Source organism: Triticum urartu, chromosome 1 (genome assembly GCF_003073215.2).
Source record: "Triticum urartu cultivar G1812 chromosome 1, Tu2.1, whole genome shotgun sequence".
NCBI classification, from domain to species: domain Eukaryota; kingdom Viridiplantae; phylum Streptophyta; class Magnoliopsida; order Poales; family Poaceae; genus Triticum; species Triticum urartu.
This window is the reverse complement of record NC_053022.1, coordinates 549,407,651-549,425,980: the sequence shown is the minus strand read 5'-3', so window position 1 is coordinate 549,425,980 and position 18,330 is coordinate 549,407,651. Positions and strand designations below refer to the sequence as shown.

Below are 18,330 nucleotides of genomic sequence, written 5' to 3'. Positions count from 1 at the left end.
ATTATGTATTGGCTATGAACTATTAAAGCATAGAAATGTACTTTTACTGATAGCCAACTATCATTATACTCTCTTTTATACTTTTCATGTATTCTACAACATCCATGGATAGAGTTCAATATCTATAATGTAATTAAAAGAGAAGGATCTGGTGGATAATAACAGATCTCTTGTCCGAGTCTGCCCTCACAGCCAGGTCTTTTGAATCTTTCAAATACGTGATCACCAAACGCAATACCAAAGCTACTATGACTGGGGATAAACCAAGTAAAGATAAGTGGGAAAAAAAAGTGTTCAAGCAGGAAGTAAACACCTTGGTCGGGATCTTTAGGAATTAGGAAGTGGCTCCTGAAACGAAGGTTTCTGCATAGTTGATTTGTTGAGGTACTTAGCATCGCTGCAGAAAAGTACGGGGAGCACAACAGTATTAAGCAGGGGTAATATAGGAAGAATGACTATGTTGCTCTTTGGTTTATGGAACATACCTAGTCCAGGAAACTTGACAACAGATGGAGACGTCGGAGGAACAGGTATGACAGGGACAACCTATTTTCATCACCAGAAAACAGGAAGGGAAAACTAATCAAGACATGCATAATACTAATACTAATGAGTACCAAGCAATAAGCAGAGAAGAACATAGCAGAAGTACCTCTGAAGCAGCTGTCTCGGTGGAGATGGGGGCATCAGAAAGGCTAGCGACAGCAGTTGAAGAAGAGCTCTGGGTCAAGAGAGCTGCATCAGCTGGAGATAGACCAGAGGAGTTTAGACCACTGTCTCAAGACTTGCTGGAGGAAGTAACAGCAAGCCCTGTTTTACGGAGGAGGGTCAAGGAATGAGACTGCTTACCATAATGTGCATCAATCCTATGAACTTGGTAGGATGGCTTTGAGGATTCTGGTTCGATGCTCTTAGTCATAACAGACACAACAAACCAGTAGTTACTTTGAGATAACAGCAGCAGGCTCCCTCGGGGTAGACTGATTTCCCCATGGAGATTCAATAACCTGATCCGGAGGCATGTTGCCTCACTGTTCGCATCTAAGGATGGTCATGAGATACTTACCAAGAATTTCTCTTCCCATCCTATCAAAGACCAGTTCAACCTCAGCATTCAACCTCAGCAGTACCATCACTGCCAACAAAGCAAATTGGAGAAAGACGTGTCTTGCCACGAGGGGAAGGAGAGAGCCGAGGAAGAAGAAGGCGTCCTTTTTATCATGTCTCCTTGAACCACTTGCAACCAAGGCCCATTGCAGGCCCGACCTAGCACATATGCAGTTCTCCACACACACCGGTCCCTGAGATTCCGCCCCCCTTGAAAACAGGCATGCCCCCAAGCCGCTCGACCTGAAGAGCCTCCCAGATCCCATATCAAGCTGAGAGACAAACTATCCAGGCACCCAACTTGATCAGCATGATGTGACAATTGAATTCTCGGAACATAGTTGGGATGCAGACACAAACGAAGGAAGGGCCAAAAGCACCACTAAAACGCAAATGGTCCAGAACACATTCGGAGCCCAAATGGTCGAGACACATTCGGAGCACAATTATACGTTCCACACTTCTGTCAGACACATATAGAGAGCAACTGGCTGGTCAGATAGAAAGGTCAAGCAAGTAACCATTTAATCAGCTCATGTACGTCCCTGGAGAAAGTGGTGGCCAGCAGTGACATAATTTTCTTGCTAGTACAGTATCAGCTGGACACTTGCAAACAACTCACTCCCATATATTACTAACCAAGAAACCATAGAGACCACAACCTGAAGGATGATGCAAGTCAGTCTTCTTATCAGCATCAGAAGCCATCCCATTTGCTTTTCTTTAGCTCTACTGTTGTGTTCTGAACAAATTTCAGTAACAGGCAGGAAGTCGCTGGGGTCCATTGTACTTGTATCTCCAAGAACTTGAAACATGTCTCAGCAAGCATGATAGCTACCAAGTGGTTCATGAACAGTAAGTCCATCTTGTTCTTGCAGTAGCAGTAAAAGCCCCAGAATCGCCACCGACACATCAAGGTTCTACTCATGATCAAACCAAAAGTTGGGCCACATGGTCTGGCAGATGATGTGCTGAAATGTACCAGATCCCATGGCAAGGTGAAAGAAAAGCAGTCCATGAGATCCTTTTTTCTGTGAACATAGTATACATAGCTGGCTGCACCTCCAGAATTCTCTCATTTGTTTCTGTACTGGCACCTAACCCATAATAGCACATCACGCGTGGATATGCAAATAAATCCCTGCAGCTAACCAAGATAGATACCCAGCGGTCCTTTTTCCTTGCTTGAAAGCCACTCAATAACTCCTTCTATTAGCTTGCTGAGCACTGCTACTTCCATAAACTTGACGATTAATGGTGATTACCAAACGATGAACTCCTGGGCCACATGACAACTTAAGCTTTCTCTCCACTGTATTGATCATACTCATACCCCTGCCCTTGTACAACCTGCAGTTGGTTTTTAGGCTGTGATCTAGTCGCTCTCTCTGAATCTTTTCTCTCTGAATGACACAACACACGCACACGAGGTGGAAGGGAACAGAGAGCAGGAACGCAGCCACAGAGAAAGAGCTTTTGCGACGCGTAAAAACTTGCGTCATTTTCTGTCTTTCCTTTTATTCAGTCGCTAACAGAAAAACTGAAAGCTCGCCACGATCCAACAATCGCGCGTGCCATCCCACGAGCCTGAATCATGCCGAGTCATAAGCTACCAGCTAAGCCTATCACCTAGGAACAAAAAAAACTAACCACCGCAACGTGAACTCAGCACGTTTCTGGTGAGAGACGATCAGCATGCAAACATCCATCGTGCATATGACCGTCCTTATGTGAATCAAGGAAATAAAGCAAAAAATCAAGTGCAGATACACTGAGGTTAATATCAACAACCAAGTAGCACCAACTTCCCATGCCACTAATCTCCCCAAGGCATCAAGCAATAGCATGTTGTATTACTGACAATTGATGAGAATACCACAAGTACCAATCTTGGAGAACCAATGCGGGTGTTGGCTACATGTATAATATCATGATTCTCTAACCATCAGGCAACACACATACCTCAGAACTCAGAAGTAACAGGTAGAATTGCTACCAAAACTGGGAATCTTGAGTTCTTGACTGAAGCTTCCTTCCAGGATCAGAAGCCAAGCCATTATCCACTTGAAGTTTGTTTCCCATCTCAGTGACGGGTAGCGAAGCATGTACTGGATGGGTGGACGACGTGCTTGACGGCAGAGTCGTGATGTCCAACTTGGCGTGCATGGTGTCGACTTCATCCTCGAAGGCACCTTCAGACTGCATGCAAGACTCCTTCAGATGCATTGGCCCACTTTTACCCCTGAACGGCGGCCACAGCAGTGGTAGTAGCTCTTCTGCAAGTCCATCAGAGATGGTATTGACCATAGTGAGTACCTAGGGCGGAAAAGTCTCGTCAACACAGCGGCGTACAGCTTGATGATATTGATGACGCCAATATCGAACGGAGCGGTCGTAGTGACGGTCTCAGTGGCGCCACTAACGAACCCAGGCAACATTATTTTGGCACCTATATACCACCAAAACCATGTGTGGTGAACACTTGTCGTGCCAGTTTGTTGAGGAAACCAAGCCTGCCTGTGGAGGAGCAGAGTTAACGGTAGACCAAGACGCGATCAGGATCAGAGGAGGCAGGGACACATCAGCCTTTGAGAACACACAGTCAAGCGTGGCCTTGATCTCCGCCATAATCTCCATGACCGCCTTCTCCTCCTTGTCGGCGGTGAGTGCCAAAGTAGTCAAAGCGGTTGAGCCGACCACGGAAGTACCCTCGAGCATACTCTCCGGCGCAGGCACCCAGTCGTGGCTTGCTGCCTTGGTGAGGTTAGCCTTGGGGGGTGACCTCCAGCTTGTTGCTGGGGGTGAGCACGCCCTTGTCGTGGCACTCGTGCTGCTTGGCGTGAGTGACACCTCGTTGTGGACCTCGAGCACTGCTGGAGTGGCGGTGCAGGACAGCAACGCATAGTCAACATCAAGGAAACAAAACCCATTGTAGATGACCCGGCCAGTCAGGGCATCACGTGCTTGGGTCGCCTCATGCCGTGATCAGAGCTGGACAACTGCCTCCACCCGAGCAGCTCCCTGAAAAACGCACAACTCCACCACATGATAGATGATACCCATACACCTCAAACTTTGAGGCTCAAACACTTGGTGAAGCACCGTGTGAATCACCGGGTAGAGCACATGGGTTGCAGTAACGCAAAGAGTTCATGGTTGCCTCTCGGTTGTTCAACATTTCATCAAACACCTGGTGTGCAGAAGCCTGTTCAGTAGCAAATTCCAACCAATCTGACCTCAGAAAGATCAGTATTACAGCAGCAGAACGGGTTCTACTGCCAACCTCTCGTCGGAATTACAGATCAAAGCTGGAAGAGTGCAAGGAACGGTGGCTCTGAATATCAATTGTCACGAACCTGTCTCTCACTGTGTAGAATAGCACAAGTACTTGGATACAAGATAGAGAGTAGATAGGTAATTGGGGAATAGATGGAGCTTAGACTGGGAATAGCAGAAAGTCGGGGTAGGCAGCGAACCAAGGAAGAAGAAGCCATCAGCCTAATAATATATTCTGTTCGATCCCTCTATGTAGAAAAGCTGATCCATTTTATCATGTCTCTTGGACCCACTTGCAGCCAAGGCCTATTGCACTACTGCAAGCCCGACCTAGCACATATGCAGTCCTCCACGCGGACCGGTCCTCTAACTAATGGAGAAGTACGTAGCATTGGAGCGTAATGATGTCCTTGGAGAGTTCTCATGCAGTACAGTTCAGAATCGGAGTCATTGCTCTTTGAAGGAAGAAAAGCTCCACGCAGATAACAATCAGCAAGTTGCGGTCACCTTATCCAAATATTGCGCATATTTGATGTCCTTCATCCCAGATTTGCTTCCTGGGAACTCTACGGACACAATGTTTCTCTTCAGTTGCGTGCAATGGGAAGTAAGACAGATGCTTCGAAGGGGATGCCGAGTATGGATAGATTGCTCAAAGTTGTCGATGATTCTGAAGGTAGCAGCAATGAACATACTGCTCTCCACGGTTCCAGAAGCATATCAAGCGGCAACAACCCCGAGGATACAAACCCCACAGTTTCACTTCCACAAATAATAGCATCGAAGATACCATATTCGTTAAAGGCTTGAAGCTGAGGAAGGAGCTGGAGGAGAAGATAGAAAATGAGGTTCTCCGCTGGAAGGTGGTGGCCGAATTCTGAGGCGAGACCATCATCTATATCGCGCCATCAGACAGTGTCAAGGTGCACATGGAACGGCTTGCGCAAGGAGGAGAATAATTCCTTACTCATGTCTAGGCTCTCCTCAATCACGCATGCATTCTGAGACGTGAACAGAAGCAAACCCCTGAAGAAACTGTGTAATGATAGTGTGCTTTTTGTATACCCATCCTATTGTAAGCTAGCAAGTGTTATCCCTAATGTGCCTGAAAAGCTGTTGCCAATCAATTAAAAGTACTTCACTGGTGGGACATGTACCTAATCTGGACCAGAGCATTAACCTAAGTTTTTCTTTTGTTCACCATTGTCACGCCAGTTTACTGAACAAAGATCTACAGCCGCAGTCCATGACACAGAATAATCCGCATTCTTTAGTGGGAGCAGTGCCAACCTTTTGTGAGCTAGCAGGGTGAGTGGGTGACAGATGATGGCACTTCTTTGGTTTACATTAATACTTTTTCACCTATCTGGGTGACAAACCGGGGCGCCTTTTGGTGTCTGCAGATACAAGTACAGGGTCCTGCAACAGGAGGTTAAGAGGGTTAGAGAAGTACAACATTATATTGTTGATGAACATCACAAAGAGAATTCCTGCGGGCCGGCTGTTTACCTGAACAGGTCCACTGGAACAATTCTAGATCTACACATGCCTGTTGTCAGAGACACCTTTGGAGAAGAGTGTAAGTACACCATTCAACACAGGCATATGAATAGTAGCGATGGTATGCATATAACCACCCAGGCTCCGCACAATGCCAAAGTATCTGTCATGGTGCAGACCTGCATCAGCTGCGTTGACCAGAGGAATCCAAATATACAACATAAGTAGTGTACTTGAGAGTGAAGCACGTATTTCATAGGAGCTGGCATAGTGACATTACCTTGTGGAGAACTGGAAATGTTTCTACTTCAGTTCAATAGCTACTCCGTTGTCAACCAATGACCATATTGAAAAGCTCATTGACCGCTCTTGACTTAGACTGATATGCATTTTTCAGGGTTGCAGTCTTCCCCCAAGACAGTGATATGCTTGACAGGAGTGAGGCCGGCTTGCAAGCAGGCACAAAAAGATATGCAAAGTTAGCTATCATGGCAACTACACATTGCAAGAAGGCATTAGCGTTAGACAAGGCTCATTAATACAAAATCTTGATTAACATTGCAAAGACAGGAAGAAAGGGAAATCGTAGCAAAAATTTTGTGCTTACTGCAACAGAAAAGGGGGGAAGAATCAACAACAGATAACCAATATCGTTATGCTTATCTACAAGCCATTACTGTACCTAAAAAATTGAGCAGCAAAGTAAAAAATAAAGTTCTTGATTAAAGCCAAACAGCAAGCATCTAGCATGACAGGACACTATACTTACCCTTTTCTAGGAATGTTGGATCATGCCAACAAAATGCGTATAAACAACATATACCAGTACAACGGTGAATATAGTCGATGAGAATGTACGGGCTAGGCATAAGATGTTCTTTGCCTATAGTCCATAAAATATTAGCAACATTTGGAGACAATCCATCGGAACACAAACTAAATATTTGCATCAACCAATAATCTTGAAAAACCAAAAAAATTATACATCTACAGCTTCATGGTTTTCTTCATTGTTTCCGTACATCAAAACATACACGTACATCCTATCTTGCGCTACACGCACTCTGTTCTTCATGGACAAATGCCACTCTATTGTAGGCAGGAAAATAATAATTATATTCCAAGATGTGCTAGAAACTATCCATCATTGTGTATCTAATGACGCACAATGGTCTTATTTGCAATAAGAGCAGTTATGGGGGCTTCTCTGATGCACTTTTCGATTGTCGCAACTCAAAAGAAAGTGTGGCGGCTGCTGAGGAAAATGTAGGAGGAAATCCATTTTTGCATCAGAAATTTCTTGCAATGAAGCGAAACAAATTGAAGGCTAAATTAAGTAAATACAAATGCCTCTCTTAGAACTGGAAGCTCAAAGTTCCTAGCAATTACCATATGAATAATTATAAAAAGCCATTACTTGTCAAAACTACTGTCAACGTATGCACCTCACTGGAAATAACACGATACCTTCCAGAGGAGCAGAAACTTCACCACATCCCATAAGAAAAGCTTATGCCACAGGCCCACACACAGCTAGAATTTTCACAACAAAGCAAAAGAGCATGCAGAATTCTAACAAAAGGAATGCAACAAAATACATGGAACCAACATGGCAGAAAAGGACATCACGGACCATTGCTGTAACTCCATTTTTACTCTGATCCAATCATTTAGCTAAACTGATATCGTGTTGAAGCAAATAATGTTGAAGAGAACAAAACCAAACGTTGCAAAAAGGAGCAGGGACACAGATGGAACTTAAGTTATTTTATTCTTCAGTTGCACAAAGTAAGCATCAAGAACTCAGCTCTAATTAGTTCCACGTTGTATGATAAATTCAGGTGAAACCGGCTTGAGTTGTAAGCATAATCTAAGCACCAAAGCCATATGAGAATGAAGTCAAACATTGAAAACAAAAAGGATGCTACACCTACACATCCTCTTGCAACAGACTTGTAAACTAAGGCATTATATTTACAAATCTCAAATTACTAAGAAAATGTTTATGGGATCTGTGAATAAATAACAAATAGGTTTGGAGTCGAGACCTGCTCTGTGTGTTTGCAGCTTCGCCTTGATGGTGGCCTTCTTGGTGTTGCTACATTACATGATGCACGGCATCTTCCGCTGGAGTGATGATGTTAGAAAGAAACAACATGAAAGATAAGAGTATACAGAAAAGAGTATGAACACTTTACATGTAAATAATCAAAATAGTCCCAGGACAAAAAGTATGCACATCAGTTCTGGCAAAAGTTTCTACAGAATTTTAAAGACCATTTTAACCATACGCGGAAATCATGTCAGTGAATTTTCTTGTGACCCTAGGGGTAAACCATGCATACATGTAATCAAAAGAAACTTGCAGAGGAAGAACAGAATGCCAATATCTGATTTACAGGTTTACTGACGTGTAATATATTAGATCTGCTGTACCGTATTGCTTTTCTTGCGATGGACAAGCAGTGGCTGGATGAGATGAACCTGCAAATTTGTTCCACTCATTATTTGGTTTCTTAGAAGGTTTAACCTGGCCAGATATTGGAAAAGTGGAAACATTCTTGGCAAACATTAATGTGTTCGGATATTGGCAAAATAAGATTGGACAGACCTCTGTAATTGAAGGCTGCTTGCATGCCAATCTTGGTTCTCTGCTCTGTTACCCTGTCGACTACATCTTGAATCTTCAGTTCCCAAGAAAACTCAAGAGTAAAACGTTCAAAGTAGTTCCTGGTCTTGTCAAGAGCGAGATAGTTTGTTGTTTGCAGATATCTTGCATCTGTAGTCCTCTAAACTAATGGAGAAACAACATTGGAGTGTAATGGTGTCCTTGGAGAGTTCTCATGGACAATAGAGAATCAGAGTCAGACCATAGTTATGCTTATTTGGCACTTCTTTTTTACGGGCAACAGAGGGAGCTCCGCCAATTCAATATAGTAGAGGGAAAAATTGTACAGAGTAGAGGTTACAAGAAAAAGGAAAAACAATCAGAGGGCAGCAGCAGACTACTCGCGGTATGCCTGCTCAACCCTAAACCCTAATCAGGGCTACAACCCCCTCAACCGAGATAGTCCCATTTTTGAAGATGCACCTGTTTCTCTCTTTCCATAGATTCCAGGCAACATAGACGATGGTCGTGACCTGAGATGTTCTTGGTGTATCTTGACTCTTGAGGTTTTGTGCCACCAGTTGAAGATAGAGGTACTGATCGTTGCAGCTTCCGCAGCAGCAGCGTGCAAAATAACCAAAACGCACCAAACTTGCTTGGCAAAACGGCAAATCAGCGTCAAGTGAACTGCACTTCCACCAACCTGATCGCACATAGGGCACACCACAGCATGTGGCCATCCCCTGTCCCTTAATCTATCTGCCATCCAAATCCTGTTTTGGAGAAGCAGCCAAATGAAAAGGCACACTTTTCCTTCAGATTTCACAGACCAACCCTTGTGCAGTCTAGGGTCCTTGATCTTTCCAAGGAATTGAGTGCTGTAGGCAGAACCAGCAGAGTAGCTGTTATTAGCAGTGAGGTTCCAGGTTATAATGTCCTGGCCATCACCCAGGTGACTAGTGAGAACAAGTGCTCCTATCCTGATGAAAGAGTTAAATTGCGCTCAGAATTTAATTTCCGAAGGCCTCTCATCCATCTGTCAGTCGTCATTCCATCTTGGACCGAGAGGTTTTTAAGGGCAGCTAGGTTGTAGAGCTCCGGTCAAGGTCTTTTAGTGTGCCAGTTTTGATGTTGATAGCGGTGCAAGAAGCAAAAAGGCGCCTGTCAGTCTCATTGCAAGGAACTGGGAAACCTTTCCATGGTCGATCAGAGTTGTCCCAGCTCTACCATAGCCACCTGAGTCGCAAGGCGTGGCTGTGCAGATCAAGATCCTTGATGCCAAGACCACCATAATCCTTCGGGGAAGATACTTTTGTCCAATTGAAAAGGCATTTACTGCCATGTGCACTCTCTTCACCACACCAGAGGAAGGAAGGTGCGTCTGGTCTTATCAATCCTTTTGATCAACCACTTTGAGGGAATGTGAGAAAGTAAGTAGAAAGGGCCAAGAGTACCGCATTGACCAAGACCAGGCGTCCTTCCCTGGACATAAGCTCGCCTTTCCACGGTTTGAGTCTGGTCGAATACTTATCCAGCAGAGGCTGACAATTAAACCTGTGCAGGGATCTATAGTGCCAAGAGGGAGAGCCAGGTAGCTACAGGGGAAGGACCCCAGTTTACCACCAAATCCAGAGAGAATATCTCCGAGATCCAGGCTCTGGTAGCTGATAGGAAAGGCCACGCATTTAGCTAGGTTTATCTTGAGGCCAGAGACTGATCCAAAAAAAATTCAGGATAGCAGAGACATTGTTGACTTAATTCTTGCAAGGGATTAAAAAGAAGGCAGCATTATCCACATAGAAACTGGCTCTCATCTTCGATGCTGTATGCATGACGGGCAAAAGAAGTCTACATTCAGTAGCCTTGGCAAAGATTCACTGCAGTGGCTCGAGGGCTAGAATGAGGAGCATTGGGGCAAGCGGATCTCCCTGTCGCAGCCCACGTCTGTGATGGAAAGGTTTCCCAAGGGTTCCATTAAGGTTCACTCCAGAGGTGTAAGTAGCAGGCGAGGAGGAGTTCAGATCCCTCCATCTAGCACTGAAACTAAAGGCCTAAAGCAGGTTAAGGAGATAATCTCAATGAACGTTGTCAAAAGCCTTGGCAAAGACGAGTTTGAGGAATGGCAGGGGTTTCTTCTTGCAGTGGGCTTCCTTTACAATGTTTCTAACAAAACAGGAAGTTGTCTTGAATAGATCTCTTCTTGATAAATGCGCTTTGACAGCTTGACACTAGAGATTGCAAGGCAAGAGCAGGCCTGGTAGCAATTATCTTCCCTAGGATCTTAGCCACACTATGCATGCGGCTTATGGGCTGTAATCAGCAGCAGAGACAAATGCCCCCTTCTTTGGGATGAGGGCAATGTTTGCGGAGTTTAATAAGTGCCAATGATCACCTTGGAGCAATCTCAACTGGTTAATAGCATTCAACAGATCCATGCCGACAATAGTACACTAGATCTTACAAATAAAAAAACCAATGCAGCCATCAGGTCCAGGAGCTTTCTCAGTGGGCAAAGCAAAAATGGTAACTTAAGTTCATCCATGGAGAACTCATTAGGTGCAACAGATTAGCAGTGAGAGGTTGTAGAGAGTCCAGATTGAGGCCCAACACACTTGGAGTAGGTTCACCCAGGAGAGAGTTAAAATGGATCAGAAGAATTTGAGCTTTCTCAGGGTGGTCATTGACCTGAATTCTATGGTCATTGGAGAGCACTGGCATGTGATTTTTTTCTCCTTCACCCATTTGCCCTTAAGTGGAATAACCTGGTATTAGCATCACCAGATTTGATCCAGGTAACCCTTGATCTTTGTCTCCAACGAGCTCTGTCAATTGCTGCAAACCCAAGCAATCTGTTTTTTAGGGTGGTGTGAAATCTCTTTCAACATGAGTCAACTCCCTGTCCTCCTGAGCAAGATGCAATTGGAAAATCACCTCTGTTGCAAGCTTCTCCTTAAATCTCTGCTCTCGTCCATGACTGTTACTCCATTGCTTCAGTACTCTTGCGGTCCTACATAGCTTGATATGCAGATTCTTGACAGCGCCAGTTGAAAAAACAGGCTTGCACCAAGCCTTTTGGACCACATCTTTGAAACCATTAAGACTTGCCCAGTAGGCCTCAAATCTGAATCCCCTGTAATGCCCAATGTGCATCTTCTTGAGAATAATGGGTCGATGGCCAGAGATTGTTGTGGAAGCAGGAATCAGGTGATACTGCAGATGAACAATAGCAAAATCATCAGGGCAAGCCACCAAGATGCCCCCTCGGGTGCCAATAGCCGGTTTGAAAATGACATTGGCAGAGAACTTGCTGGCAGGGATCTCAGTGACCGGAGCAGGGGAGAGGTCAGCCAACTTAGTCTCCTGGAGGCAGACCAAGTTGCAGTTGTGGTCAGCAATAAAATTTTGAATCGCTCTCCTTCTAGCCAGGTTGTTTAACCCTCTGACGTTCCAATTAATAAGTTGTATATACATTGCAGGGATCATCGCGGTGGGGGCGTTGCAAAGCGGTTGGACAACAGTCTTCGCGAATGGCAAACAAACAGCCCAAGGGATAGCCGGCATTGCAAACAGTAGTGAACAGACACCAGAATCTGAATTCTGAAGACACAAACACAGCATACAGAGGTGCAGCAGCACTAAGCAAGGAACAGGGGTGACGCAGAACAGAGACAGGAACCAACAGAGGGCAGCTGATAACGAAGTGGAAGATCTAACATTGGTAACAGTGGGGGCGCTGGAGACTAGCAGAGGCAGCCGATCAAGCCACTGCCAGAGCCTCCCCAAGCAGAGCTTCTTCCAATCCTCCTAGGAGGCAGTTACAATGTTCGTGAGCAAATCAGTGGACATCCCACGTTTGGGGGGTGATGGCTCTAAGTCCTAACGCACCGGCACCAGCCCAAAGGGCAGCCTCATCCTTGATCTTCATGGGTAGGTCGTTCACCGATGGGGACCCTTGGTTCAAGACGCAGTCACATCAGCTTTCTTCCCCATCTTGCGAGCAGGGTTGGCGGCGTCCATCAAGGCCGTGACCGGCTGCTGGTACAAATCTCCATACTTCTTCAGGGCAGCAGAGGTGGCGGTCGATTCATCGATGGGTTCACAAGATTTCTTCAGCAAGACAAGCTTGACCATGTCCATCGTCAGTAGACCTGCAGTGGGCTTGGCAGTGACCACTGCATCTTGCCAGCTTCTCCGTGGCAGATGGCTTCGAGGCCGCCGGTGATAGCGGTGGTGGCGGCGAGAAAAGGATGCCAGGGGAGTCGGGCGAGGCAAGGCTAGCAATGAAGCCAGTCAGGGCAATGGGGCCTCGAATACTGCAACACTGAGTCTTTGGAAGCTCCACACAGATAACTACCAGCAAGTTGCGGTCACTTTTATCCAGATATTGTGCACATTTGATGTCCTTCCTCCCATATTTGCTTCCTGGGAACTCTACGGACACACTGTTTCACTTCAGTTGCCTGCAACTGGAACTAAGACAGATGCTTTGTAGGTGGAAGCCGAGTAGGGATAGATTGCTCTAGGTCGTCAATGTTTCCAAAAGCAGCAACAATGAAGATACTGTCCTCCATGGTTCCAGAAGCAACAACGATGACGATACCACAATTCGCATATTAAGCAGCAACAGCCCCGGGGATACAAATCCTCAGTTCCACTTCCACCAATAATAGCATTTTAGATACCATCTTCGTTAAAGGCTTGAAGCTGGGGAAAGAGCTGGAGAAGATAGAAGATGATGTTTATCCGCTGGAAGGTGATGGCCGAATTCTGGGCCGAGACCATCATCCATATCGTGGCATCAGACAGTGTCAAGGTGCACATCGAATGGCTTGCGCAAGGAGGAGAATTCCTTGCTCATGTTTGGGCTCTCCTCAATCACGCAGGCATCCTGAAACATGAACAGAAGCAAATCCATGAAGAAACCGTGTAATGATATTGTGCTTTTTGTACTCCCATCCTATTGTAAGTTACCAAGTATTTTTATGCTTGATCCCTAATGTGTTCCAATTTGTTACCAATCAATCAAAAGTACTTCATTGATGCGACATGTACCTAATCTGGACCAGAGAAACAACCTAAGCTTTCTATTTGTTCACTGTTGCCAGGCCAGTTTACTGAGCCAAGATCTATGACTGCAATCCATGACGCAGAAAAATCCGCAGTCAGCATGGCTAACAACATCTATCTTATTTAGTGAGAACAGTACCAACCTTTTCTTAGCTGGCAGGGTGAGAGGCGACGGCACTTCTTTTGTTTAAATAGATACTTTGTCAGCCGGCAGGGTGGCAAACCGTGGAACTTCTTTGGTACAGTATTATTTGTTGATGAACATCACAAAGAGAAAAATTCTGTGGGCGGCTGGTTACTTGAACAGGTCCACTGTGATCTCCAACCAACTGGAACAATGATCTACGCATGCCTGTTGTCGAGGGCATCTTGGAAAAGAGTGTAAATATACCATTCAAGACGAGCATATGAATAGCAGCGTTGATCTGAACATAACCACCCAGGATCTAGATGGAAGAAGCATGTTTTCCTTTGGTGCAGTGCCAAAGTATCTGTCATGGTGCAGACTTGAATCAGCTACATTAATGACGAAATAGTCTAGATATAGAACAGAAGTTGTGTAACTGAGAGTGAAGCACATATCACAGAATATTTTTCATAGGAGCTGCCATAGTGACATTACCTTGTGGAGAGCTGGAAATGTTTCCACAGCACCAACCTTTTGTTAGCTGGCAGGGTGAGAGACAACAGCACATCGTTGGTTTCCATAGATACTTTGTCACCTGGCAGGGTGAAAAAACCGGTGCACTTCGTCTGCAGATACAAACGCAAGGTCCTGCAACAGGAGGTTAAGAGGGTTAGAGAAGTACAACGTTATCTAGCTGATGCACATCACAAAGAGAAAGATCCTGTGGACCTTTAGCTGAGCAGGTATACTGTGATCTCCAGCCTACTGGGACAATGATATGCGCATACCTGTTGTCAGGGGCATCTTTGGGGAGGAGTGTAAGTACACCATTCAACACAGGCATATGAATAGCAGCGATGATCTGAATATAACCACACATGTTCCGGATGGAAGAAGCATGTTTTTCATACGGCACAATGCCAAAGTATCTGTCATGGTGCAGACTTACATCATCTGCATTGACCAAAAGAGTCCAGATATACAACAGAAGTAGTGTAATTGAGATTGACGTATTGATGTATTGATCGACCTTATTTTCATAGGAGCTGGCATCGTGACATTACCTTGTGAAAAAATGGAAATGTTTCCACTTTAGTTAAATAGCTCATTGTCAACCAATGACCATATTGAAAAGCTCACTGGTCGCTCTCGATTCTAGAATGATATGCATTCATCTGGTTTGCCGTCTTCCGCCAAGACAGTGATATGCTTGACAGGAGTGAAGTGGGAAAAAAAACAGCGTCTGGCAAAAAGTAAGCTATAAGATGAGTACACATTGCAAGGAAGGCATTAGCGTCTGGCTAAGCAAGAAGGGAAAATTGTAGCAAAATATCACTCTGTGCTTACTGCAATAGAAAAGGGGGAAATAATCTACAACAGAGCATCAATATTGCTATGTTTATCTACAATCAATTACTGTACCTAATAAATTAAGCATTTGACTAAAAGAACCAAGTTTTTGATTAAAGCCAAACCTCAAATATCTAGCATCACAGGACACTATACGTACCCCTATTAAGGAATGCTGGATCACACCAACAAAATGCATACATCTGAACAAATAATTATACCAGTACAATGGTGAATGCACTCGATGAGAATATACGAACTGGGCAAAAGATGTTTTTCACATATGGCCCATAATATATTATCATCATTTGGAGACAATCAATCAGAATACAAACTAAATATTGCATCAACCAATAATCTGCAAAAGAAACTAAAAAAATACATCTACAGCTTCATAGTTCTCTTCATTGTTCCAATACATGGAAACATAAACCTGCATCCTGTCTTGTTCTTTATGGACACATGGCAAGATCTGAACATTGCCATATTGTAGGAAGGAAGGAATTAATTAAATTAAAAGATGTGCTAGAAACTATCCATCATTGTGTATCTAGTGACTCACGATGGTCTTATTTGCAATAAAAGCAGTTCTATGGGATTCTCTAATGGACTGTTCCATTTTTCGTGGCATGAGGCGATGGCTTGCTGCTGTAATGCTGAATTTGGTCCCAATGGTGAACAACTCGTCTGTATCTCACCAAAAAGAATTAGTATTGCTAGCCCCCTGATGCAAAAGTTGGTTGAGTTCACGATGTTGATAAAATACTGGCAGTCAATCTGTTCATGAACAGCAAGCAACTTCCTGATCAGCACTGAGCTGCAATGAAGCCAACACGTCTTCCGTCACTGCCATAGTCAGCCGGCACTGCAGCCAGCAACAGCGCTCGACCCGGGGATCTTTGACAACCGTGCATCCTTCATCACTTTCCTAAGTTTATCCACGTCCTGCCACCTCCCAGCATCTGCATATATGTTGGACAGCACCACATACACGCCATGGTTGTTGGGGTCCAGTTTCAGCATCTCTTGCACAGCCCGTTCCGCGATATCAATGTCGCCGTGGCTCTTGCAGGCTGTAAGCAAAGCCCCCCAGATCATAGTATCAGCCTTGCATGTCATCCCACGTATCATCTCTTCTGCCTCCAATAGAAGTCCACTCCGGCCGAGGAGGTCAACCATGCACCCATAGTGTTGGATGCTCGGAGTCACCCCAAAGTCCTCCATAGATGCGAACACTCTGCGGGCCTCGTCGAGCAGCCCTGTGTGGCAGTATGCTGACAGAACCCCGACAAGTGTGATTGCATTCGGCGGCACACCCTCCTGGCGCATCTGCTCGAACATCGCCAGCGCATCCTTGCCATGCCCATGGTGCGCCAACGCTGAGATCAGGGCGCTCCACGTAGCTGTATGCCGCTCCGGCATCCCCTTAAACACCGCTACAGCCTCCTCGATCGCCCCATTCTTTCCATACATGTCGACTAATGCTGTGCCAAGGATCACCCCCACAGGTGCCGCCATCCCCCTCCTCTCCATGATATCATGCACACGCCGCCCCATCACGAGCCCACCAGACTCTGACCGTGCGCAGGCCGACAGCACCGATGCAAGCACCACTGCACCAGGCTCGAACCCCTCATTGAGCATCTCATCAAAGGCTCCCATGGCGTCCTGGTACCGCCCATTCTGCGCATAGCCAGAGACCATGGTGGTATACACCACCACGCTTCGCTCGGGCAATTCATCAAACACCTTCCGCGCGACACCAATGAGTCCAGCCACCGAGTACGCGCGGACAAGGCCGTTGGCAACGTAGGTGTCACGGTCGAGCCCGTGCTTGACGACGAGCGCGTGGATCTGCGTGGAGACAGGAAGAGCGAGGCGAGCGGAGGCCTTGAGGAGGAAGGGGAAGGTGTGCCTGCCGGGGGAGTAGGGGGAGCCGGCGGAGTGGCGGAGGTGGGAGAAGAAGGCGAGGGCGGAGGCGGGGTCGGGGGAGGAGGCGAGGGCGCGGAGGGAGGTGTTGAGCATGAATGAGTTGGGGGCGTAAGGGAGGGAGGAGAGGAGACAGAGCACGGCGGCCGGAGGGGAGAGCGAGGCGTAGGCGTCCAGGAGGCGGGAAGCCGCGAAGGCGTCGTTGGCGATGCGGCCGGAGACGAGCATGGCCGCGTGGACGACGGTGAGGCCGCGGAGGGTGGAGCAGCGGTCCGCCAGGAGGGACAGGCTGACGTGGCCGCGGCCACGGACTACGGCGCCGGCGGCGCCGCCGCCGCGGAGGAGAGGTGACGCGGCCATTTGCGCCTGTTTGAATGCGAAGTTGAGAGCAAGTAGCCCGCACCTCGTTTTATCCACGCATGAATTGTTTTGCAGTTTTCCTATTTCTAAATTTCAGAAGTTCCCCGCCCTGAAAAAAGAATCAGACGGCTGTTTTTATTTTCACTTTCAGGCCGTTTTTTATGGCCGTCGGATGTACACGAATCTTAGCGCTGCTCGCTCTGTTTGTCTCATGTGGCGCGTGTCGGGCTTCCGTCGCTTTTTGGCTGATGGACCGGGCGTAGCGGGTGTTGCTCCGTACCCGAATCCGTTTTGACCAAGGTGGTTGATCGGCGACCCGTGTGAAGAAATCATTTCTGTAATGGAGAAGGAAGGGGGGAGAGGCGGAGGCGGCGGAGGGGAGTCACCGTCGCTGGCAAATAGCGGCGAGGGGCTGGCGTGATGTTATGAAGAGCAGGAAGATGCCGTCGAGCAGCCCTAGGAAGAGGAAGGCTAGTTGTCGCGGAGCAGCAAGAGGAAGGAGAGAGAGTGGTACGGAGAGGAGGTCGGCGGAGTTTTTTCGTCCCGCCACCAGGTGTTTCGCCAATGAGGTCGGAGTCAGTCGTCGGCGCCTACCAGGCGGAAGGCACAACGAGCCATTTCCCCCAACCCCACAGCTCTCATCTGAGTACTATTTTCTCGGACAGTATTTTTGGTTTCATTCCCTGCATCCGTTTAGTCGCCGCTCGTTAGATCCTTTTGCTTGTGTGGGGATTGCTTCATCATGCTTGCACTAATTTCACAGTATCGTCTTGATTCATATTCAGCATACCCGTGGAGCTCAATGTTTTCGCCCAAGTAATTTGTATGTGGGGTATTCATCATCAGTACTTTGTATGTGGGGTTGTGCGTTTAGCTATGTTTTCCCATTCAGATTATGTGTTATGTGGGGGTACTCATTATCAGTAATTTGTATGCAGGTGAGGTTTCAATTTTGTAGAACTGAAAAAACCTCATCCTTTGGTGCACACATTGTAGAACTGAAAAA

The 18,330-nt window shown here is 46.3% G+C and overlaps 1 protein-coding gene and 1 long non-coding RNA gene across 6 annotated transcripts; both read right to left on the bottom strand.

Moving 5' to 3' along the window:
* Positions 1-5,215: 5,215 nt before the first annotated feature.
* Positions 5,216-8,158, bottom strand: LOC125538928. Its single transcript, XR_007296546.1, has 3 exons — positions 6,164-8,158; positions 5,893-6,071; positions 5,216-5,802 (listed from the first exon to the last, which is right to left on the bottom strand). It is a non-coding gene; the product is annotated as an uncharacterized LOC125538928 (long non-coding RNA).
* A 1,436-nt stretch (positions 8,159-9,594) lies between these two features.
* On the bottom strand, positions 9,595-17,359 carry LOC125528864 (pentatricopeptide repeat-containing protein At5g56310-like). Of its 5 annotated transcripts, XM_048693296.1 has the most exons (6): positions 15,598-17,359; positions 14,750-14,928; positions 14,474-14,639; positions 14,181-14,333; positions 13,702-14,049; positions 9,595-13,379 (listed from the first exon to the last, which is right to left on the bottom strand). In XM_048693296.1, exon 1 carries the CDS (start codon positions 17,322-17,324, stop codon positions 15,891-15,893), a length of 1,434 nt encoding a protein of 477 aa, XP_048549253.1. In that variant the 5' UTR covers positions 17,325-17,359; the 3' UTR covers positions 9,595-13,379; positions 13,702-14,049; positions 14,181-14,333; positions 14,474-14,639; positions 14,750-14,928; positions 15,598-15,890. The 5 variants fall into 5 exon arrangements, with proteins under 5 accessions (XP_048549253.1, XP_048549266.1, XP_048549246.1 ...); XM_048693309.1 differs by having other exon boundaries at positions 13,702-14,074; positions 14,181-14,639; XM_048693289.1 differs by having other exon boundaries at positions 14,181-14,639.
* Between the last annotated feature and the right edge of the window lie 971 nt (positions 17,360-18,330).

Bases quoted from the DNA above. Each gene is read 5' to 3' on its own strand.
- LOC125528864 (XM_048693309.1), bottom strand. From the start codon at position 17,324: ATGGCCGCGTCACCTCTCCTCCGCGGCGGCGGCGCCGCCGGCGCCGTA.